This window comes from Lucilia cuprina, chromosome 3 (genome assembly GCF_022045245.1).
Source record: "Lucilia cuprina isolate Lc7/37 chromosome 3, ASM2204524v1, whole genome shotgun sequence".
Classification (NCBI taxonomy): Eukaryota; Metazoa; Arthropoda; class Insecta; order Diptera; family Calliphoridae; genus Lucilia; species Lucilia cuprina.
Window position 1 is genome coordinate 53,664,415 of NC_060951.1, and position 8,982 is coordinate 53,673,396.

Here is an 8,982-nt window from a genome sequence, read left to right on the forward strand (position 1 = left end):
TTCAAATCATTTTTCAACAAGAAAAATATAATTTTTATCCATAATATTTGTTTGTGCAAAAACTTACAATCATCAATTCAAAATAACCGTAAGAAATACTTACGATGCAATGTATAAAATGCTATATATTTATATAAGTATTTTTTATTCGAAAACTTCATTAAATATGATAAATTAATAACAAACTAAAATAATAATAAAAACAAATAAAACAAGATTGTTTTCTTTTATCTTAAAAAAAGAAAATAAATGACTTTTTCTTAATGTTGTTGCTGTTTTCCTACGTAAACTAAAAATATGTATCCTTGCTTACAACATTACTATCTATGTAAAAACAAATCTTAAAATATTTTGAAAATTCCTTTGAGAAATACATTTGGCAATTGATTAAAATTTTACAATTTTGTAACATGTTTTTGTAAAGATTTTTTTAAGAAATGTATATGAATACCTTGATGTAACATAACAGCAGCAAAAGCAACAGAAAAAGATACAAAAAATAACTTAAAATTTCATAACTTAAGGCTACAAGACAAAAACAACATTCTATAGTTATTTATTTGTCCCTGACCAGGAATGTTTATTTATGTATGTGTATATTCATTAAAGGTGTGCGTGTGTGTAAAAGTCCTTAAGGAATTCAATAAATACACACAACATCAATCATAAATTGGCTAAAAATTCATTTGTTATAATGTCAGATTTCGGTGTTCTTGTCATTATTTTTAAAATAGAATATCGGAAATGTAACATGCATAGATAAAACACACATCCATATATGTATGTGTGCATAGACATTTTTTATATCACATTTATATTTCATCACTTACTGCTACTTGTGTGGGCTAGAATTTGTTTGAAAATGTTGATAGGTCAATTGGATTTTCTTTCCTTCTCCTTAAAATTTTCCATTGTAAATTTTATGTTCAATTCTTTGAAGTAATAAATCAATTTCATAGGGGAAACATTTTTTAAGCTTTGCTTTTTTAGGACATAATTTTGTAAAACGTAATATACAGAAAAATTTATAAAAATGTGAATGTTCGATATCAGTCTGGGTATTATTTAGTGAACAAAAAAATTAAATTTCAGTGACAAATTTTAATTGTTCGGTCAATCCAAAGTTCATTTTTCTATTAGATATTTATTTTTCCTCAATTCTTGTTTTGAGTGCAAAATTTAATGTAAAAAAATGCAATTTTCTATGAAAAATGCAATTTTCTATGAAAAATGCAATTTTCTATGAAAAATGCAATTTTCTATGAAAAATGCAATTTTCTATGAAAAATGCAATTTTCTATGAAAAATGCAAAATCCTATCAAAACATGCAATTTTTTATAAAACTTGCATTTGTTATTAATATGTTGTTTTCAAAGAAAAAAATATCTCATCAATGAAATGTAAAATTTTAGATATAGAGAATGAACCAATTTAAGATAATACTTTCATAGACTATAAACTATTTCGATGTCCTATTTCTTGTAATAAAAATTATTAAAAAATTAATCCAAAGACAAATACGACATTATCTGCAATTGATGTACAACCACACGCAATAATATTCAATACTGTATCAAGCATAAAATCAATTTAAGTAGAACAGCCCCAAACTCATTTCAGCATCTTTTGCACTATGGAAAAGTTCACTCTTAATAAACCGAGAAAAAAAAAATACAGCAAAACTTGAAATGTTCTTAATACTTTAAGAAAATATATTAAAAAAACAATAATAACAACCAAAAGAAAAAAAGACTAATACAACTCAAAATGCAACATCAAATAGGAGGAGTTTTGAATGCCAAAACTTGAAAGAAATAATAAATAATTTTCATGTCAGTATAAAACCAAATACATAACAACAACAACTATAACAATAAACTCACATGCTTAACCAGAACAAATTTAAAATCCTGATTGTGGTGAACAGTAGGCCAAAGGAGGAAGAACTATTACGACAGCCCCACAACAAAATAACAAAAAATACTACAGCAAAAAATTAAACAATGCTTGTATGTGCAACAAAAATTCCTGATTTTTTAACATATGTGTAAAATATTTGTAAGTTTTTATTACTAGAGAATTTTTATTTTTATACATTTTTTTATTTTCTTATATTACATTAAATACTTGCATTTTATCTTATTTTTCTTCTTGAGAAAATATCCTTAATCTTCTTTTAGAAAACCACAAATAACTAGACAAACTTTTTCATTAAAACTTCGGTTTTTTGTTGAATTTTTTTTCTCGAAGAGATTGATGTTTTTAAGTATTTTCTTTTCTAAGAAAAACTATCATCTCTTAATGATTTAAACTTATAAATTTTGCCAATGTGTTTTTTTTTATTTATTAGCCTAAGAAGAATCGTTAAAACCACAATATGTTGTAATCGATATTTTAAATACTTAAAAATTTGTAGTTTGTTTAATAGGTTTTAATTTGAAGTATAGAAATGTTGAAGAAAAACTTAACTATCAATCAGCATTTTTAAATAAAATTTTTAGTATGCTATTTTGAAGTTATTAATGGGTTAATAAGACTTTATTTAAAAAAAATATAAATTTTAATTAAAAACATTTTAATACTTTTAACAATCATATATGTATATGATCGTATTATACATATGTTATAGATTCGCCTAAAATCGTTAAAGCCTTATGTAAAGACTTATCTAAAGTATTTTCTATAAAAAATATAAATATAAATCGTATAAAGTTTATCTATTCCAGTGTATTTTCCTTAATTGACTCATCAACAGTCACATCTAACTAAAATAAATCTTGTTTTCAGACTCATTCTAATTTTGTGTATATGATCGAATTATGCCTATACTATAAATTCATCTAAAATCTCTAAACCCTTATCAAAAGCCTTTTCTGGAAAATCTCGTCTATCTACTCGCCATGTAGTTTTATCATCTACAACCCAACCTACTTTTACAGACTAAAGTAAATACTTGTCATCTCTAGTTTCGTTTATAGATACGCCCAATATCTTCCTTATCTATCTCTAATATTATCTCTAAAGTGTATTTTATTATACTCCACTAAAATCCAGTCCATAGAAACTAAAGCCTATACTCACGTTTATACACTTCTCTTTAGTTACATGAAATGGTCGATCTAAAGTCTAATTTATTCATTTGACTTTAGTTTAATCTATAAAATATTAACTTAAACTTGCCTTGTAAAATATTGCCTACAGAATCGCCTAAGGATTCGAATCTATAGTTTTAACTTTCTCCTTCGTAAAATCGTCTAAAGCCTTATCTATAAACTCATGCATATTCTCTTTTAATGTCTTGTATACTTACCCTTTTAAATTTATCTTAAACTCGTCTAAAATACTGTGTATTAGATTTCTCTTATCTTATCTATAAACTCATGCATGGACTAGTGTCTAAAGTCTCGTATACTTACTCGTCTAATGTCTCATTTATGTCCACGTCTAGTTCGCCGAAAATCATGTATACTTATTCGTCTAAAGTCTTCTTTATGCACATCTCTAGTTCGCCTAAAACCTTATACACTCATTTACAGTCTGATCTATAAACCCGTCGAAAATCTCCTCTAAAGTATCATCTTACACTTCTCAAAAATATTGTATATAAAATAGTCTTAAGTTTTCAACCTAAAGTATCGTATACTTACTCGTCTATATTTTCGTTTATGCACACCACTGCTCCGCCAATATAAACAGTTCTAGGGAATAATCTCCTCTAAAATCTTATCTATAGAATCTTAAGGCTTATAACTCGTTAATACACTCTTCCATAGTCGAAAGAAAAGAATCTGATTACATGTATATAGGAACCTCATAGAATCATCTATATTTCTTACCAAAATTATTCCCTTAACTTTTCCTTTGAAAATGCCTGCCTAACTATATTTGATTGTCTGTAAAAAAAACTTCCTAACAAAAAGTGTTTTCCTTAACTTTGTCCTAATTAATATTTACTACACTCTTTATATAAATATATTTTCATTTCATTTTTATGATTTGGGCAACTAATTTAAAAAGGATCAAATGTTGTTAAATTCACATGCATCCGGACTATCAAAAATGAATACCAAATAAAAATAACATCAAATATTTACAACATTCTATGTAAGTAGCAGAGTTTGTACCCAGTAGTTCTTAGACAGAGTTTTTTTCACCTTCAAAACTGGCTCAATTTCTGTTCTTACTATTTCGAGACACTCAAACTGAACTGCAGGTTCTCTTCTCTCACACATATGCCGAAAATAAAGAATATTTATGACCATAATTTACCGTTTATTAAATTTCATTGTAATTTACGCTTCAATAAAATAACAACGAAAAGAACCATCTCTATGTTGGGGCTAAATCTTGTTGTTGATGTTGCATGCATCATCATCAGTTGGCTGTTATGAAATAAAATAAAATTCAGGGTAAAAAAACAACTTTTCGTAACAAATTACCTCCCTCTACTTAATATAAAAGTTTTTCATAAAGCTCTGATTCCATTGGAAGACAAGATTTCTTTATTTTACTTTTTTGTATCCCCTCAAATATATTTTTGCTTTCTCTCACATTGATTTATGAAAATGTGAAAGTAATTGCTGCACAAAATAATAATAAGAAGACATTTTATGAAGTTTTCTTCTGTTTATTTTCATAAGGGAAAAAATGCGTCCAATTTTTGTAAAAAGAAAATATATTCATTTCCATTTTCTTATTTTGGATGGTATATTTTTTCGCTTTGGTGTTAGTTATTATAGAGTAATAAAATAAAGCCTTCGCACGTGTTATTGCTACCGTTACATCTGGCGCAGCATGTGGAAAATTTAATCATATGAGGGGTTATGAGTGCAGGTTGGGTTGGGGGATAATTTCCTGGCAGAGGTTTAATTAACCCCCGTAAATAGTGAATCAGTAATATAATATAGACTAGTCTAGTCTGTAGATTAGTCTATCGATTAGTTCATAGCCCTGTTATAAATAACTCTATATTCCCGTCTATATACTATAGTCCCTGTAGCCTGTATACTACTCCATAGCCTAGTGTATAGTCTCGTCGAGATTATGGGTTATACCCTCGTTTTTAAACTCACCACGAATATAAAATTGTGCAGCTATGCCTTCAATAATTTAAGAAATTATAAGTAACATCAATTTATTATTTTATTTATTTAATCCTTTAAGCATTTAAAATACACTCTAATACCTCCATCTAGAGTCAACAGAAATGAATCCGCTGCAATTTTATTATCCAAACGTGTGCCAGCACATAAAGACAATTCAAAAGTTTTCAATAATTCAGCTACAGCCACCTTAACCTCCGATAAACCCAATTTCATGCCTAAAACAAACAAAATTAACAAAACCTATTATCAGAAACTATTATAACACTACAAACCTGGACACATTCTGGGTCCATCCCCGAATGGCAAAAATACTCCCATATCTTTATACTTCTTAACACCACCCAATTCCTGATTAAATCTTTCGGGCCAAAACTCCTCAGGATTTTCATAATAATCTGGATCGTGATGTAGAGAATATGCTGATATATAAACAATATCTTGAGGCTTTAGTAAAACTCTGGAACCAGAAAATTCATTTTGTAGCTCAAAAGATTCGGTACAAATTTTAAATAAAGTAGCTAGAGGAGGAAATAATCTTAAAGTTTCCTGAATACATTGATCCAAATAAGGTAATTCCATTAATTGGTCATAAGTTATCGTGTCGCCGGCCTCTAACAACTCTTGGCGTAGTTTTTTCTGTACTCTTTGATGACGAGCCAACTGGAAAATAAAAAATGAAGTTCATTTTATTGTTTCAACAAAAAACATGTGTTTAACAGAAACAAACTATAACACTTAATTCATTAGTTGTCATTTTTTTTCTCACTCCTTTCAACCATCCTTATCTTACCAATAGCAAACAGTGGGCTATTACAATGGCCCCCGTTTCAAAGCCATCAATCAGCACAGTTGTCGTATGTCCAGCGATTTGTACATCATTTAAAGATTTTTTCTCCTTCAGCTGCAACAAGTGATTGATCACATCATTTTGTTTATTATTTGTGGCAATTTTCTGTTGCATGACATCCTTGGCCAATTGTTTGAAAAAACCATCAGATACGGCCGGGAAAAAACGTTCAGGTTGTATTTTTCTTAACCATGGCCAGGCGGCGGTTTTACCATAATACTGTACACATTTTAAAGATTGTTTTAACATCTGATCCGCTATTTCATGTATGGTAGAGTGTTTGTCTAAGGTTTCGAAAGTATTCTCATCAATGCCCCATATAAATTTGGACATTATGTGACAAGTGAAACGATTTGCCAGCTTAGGAAAAATTAAAAGTTTATTTGTTTTTGTGTGAATATGTTAAGGATATTTATTTTACTTACATCTTTGGCATCCCATTCGATTATGGGATCTTGAGCTTTAATGAAGGCGATCATTTCGGAAGCACTTTCCTTCATTATTTCATAATGGCTGCGAATCTAAGGAAAAAAAAATCGAGTATTATAGATTATGGGTCTTATTCATAAGCATTTATCAAAGGTTTAGAAAACGAATTTTCATAGAAAATTTGTTCTATAAACCTTTTGATAAATGATTATGAATAAGGATGTATAACTATAAATTTTAAAACAATATTATTTACTCACCCTATTTACTGTTAGACCTTGAACCAACTCTGATCTTTTTTCTTTCCACACCTCACCGACCGAAACAAAGGGACTTCCAAATCGTAATTGTTCTACTTTCTCAGAAGACTGTAAAATTATTACATTCTAATCTTATTTTCTATTAATTCAAATATTTTTGTAAAACGCAAATAGCTCACTGATGGTCAAATATAATAAAAATGTCATTCGAAGTTCAGGTATTCTAAATTCTAAATTTAATTTTACAATAATTTCTATGTATCTTGTAATTTTTGTGTTTTACAAAAATTTAAATTAAAAAAAAATTACCCACTGTGACGATTCATTATCACGAAATTTAGTAAATTGCTGCGTAAGTATTTGTTTAATTAATTTGGGATCCAAAATAAATAATTTTGGACTGCGTGCCATAAAAACACCCACATAACTTTCTCTGTATTTATAATGCCTAAATTTAAAAAAAAAAAATATATCTTAAAATCTTGTTGTGTTTATAAGATTTCCTCAAAAAAAACTTACATATAAATTTCATGCAATTCATTAAGTAAATTACATTTCCCAGCATAGGTTTTGGGAAATGTTCCTTTAAGTAGTTGAGGTCGAGGACCGGCAATATTTTGTCGTTTCCAATAATTAAAATACCATGATAAATATAAATAAACAATAAGAATTATTGTCGACAATGACATTGACAATGATATTACGCAGAACAACATGATGTTTCAAATATCGACTGATAACTGAATGGTAAATGAACGTTTAGAGAGATAGAGAAAAAAAATAAATATTTAGAATTTGATTATAATTGAAAAATAATTGTGTTATGCAGTTGAATACTAAACAGCTGATAACAATATATAAATTATAATAAAAGCTTTATTAACTAAGTTTGTTTGTTTAAGTCAATGGCCGACTTCGAAAATTAGCAGGAGCCGACAGCGATTACATGCAATATCAACGAAATTATATCAAACATATACAAACAATTTTAAGAGCTTTTAATTTAAAACTAAAATAATTTCTTAAGCTTTGCATCATGATCTCCTTATGCCAATCACTCGCTTAAATACACTGATAAACATTTCATGTTCTACATAGCTTAGGATTGCGATTGTATTTTTTTTTTTTTAATTTTTAAAGTAATCTCTACCGAATACAAATATTTGCCTTTGGAATATAATTGAATTCATTAGAATGACATAGACATACAAGACATTCGTCAAATGAAATTTTAACATTATCTCATGAAAGTCTTATAAGAAATAATAAAATGTGTATTTTTCTTTATATCTGGTTGCCTGATACATAAATTGATTAATCTCTAGAGCATCGCACATTGGATTAGAATCAAAATATTTTTATACCCTACATCACTTGGATTTGTGCTGATGTTTTTAACGGATATAATTAATGTTCCTATACCCATCACATTCAAGTTTATACAAATAATTTTCTGAGCTGATTTAGCCATGCACGTCCGTCCATTGAAAACAACCCAGTAAAATATTTTCAGATTTTGGTAATGAGTATTGTACGATATGTAGTTATTTCATACATTACTTGGTAATGAGTTCTCAGTATCAATAAAATAAATTAATTTTATTTTGGTAATCGTCGAACAAAAATAAGTAGTTATTCACTCAAAAAGTAACTACTTACACTTTTCTCCAATATTGCTTGCCTACTTACCGGGTATGTAAAGATTTGCTGGAAAACTATAAATTTAAAAGTCTCAATTTTAAAGATAATTGTATCAAATTGGTTGATATCGGTTCATTTTTCTCCAAGCCCCCATATAACCGGAATCCTTAAATTGGGATTTGAAGCTTTTAATTATGCCAAATATATCCCTACAAAAATAGACACAAATAGGTTTTATATAAGCATACTGCATAAGTTTGCATTGAGCGGCCTTTATTTAACCCTAGCCCCATTGCAACCTAATTTTTAAGGATCTGTTCATATTTGACCCTAGTCCTCATATAAAGCCCCTATCAGAAAATCATTTTTTCAAGTTCAAGTTATAATCTTGTGGGAATGGTTTCTCAAAATATCACTTTAAGAAATATATTGATTTTGTCACTCCCTTTGTAACGCATCGATATATTCTGGGTCTTTATTGCATTCTAAGCGATTTCACCACGTCCGTCTGTTAAAAGCACGATAGAATCCAAACGGAAATATCTAGAGGATTGAAATTTTACACGATATGGACAATATCGGTCCACGTTTTCGTATAGCACCTCCACAAATGGCCCCTAAAAACAGTCATAACTGCGAGTATAGCAATGAAATTCGACATAAATAAGTCTTATATGATCCAAAATCTCTCTACCAAAT

At 28.5% G+C, this 8,982-nt stretch overlaps 1 protein-coding gene across 1 annotated transcript; it reads right to left on the reverse strand.

The window, feature by feature from the left end:
• Window positions 1-5,125: 5,125 nt before the first annotated feature.
• Window positions 5,126-7,381, reverse strand: LOC111677765 (probable cytochrome P450 28d1). Its single transcript, XM_023438953.2, has 7 exons — window positions 7,162-7,381; window positions 6,952-7,090; window positions 6,643-6,750; window positions 6,379-6,474; window positions 5,897-6,313; window positions 5,379-5,766; window positions 5,126-5,321 (listed from the first exon to the last, which is right to left on the reverse strand). Exons 1-7 carry the CDS (start codon window positions 7,356-7,358, stop codon window positions 5,152-5,154), a joined length of 1,515 nt encoding a protein of 504 aa, XP_023294721.2. The 5' UTR covers window positions 7,359-7,381; the 3' UTR covers window positions 5,126-5,151.
• Window positions 7,382-8,982: the final 1,601 nt, after the last annotated feature.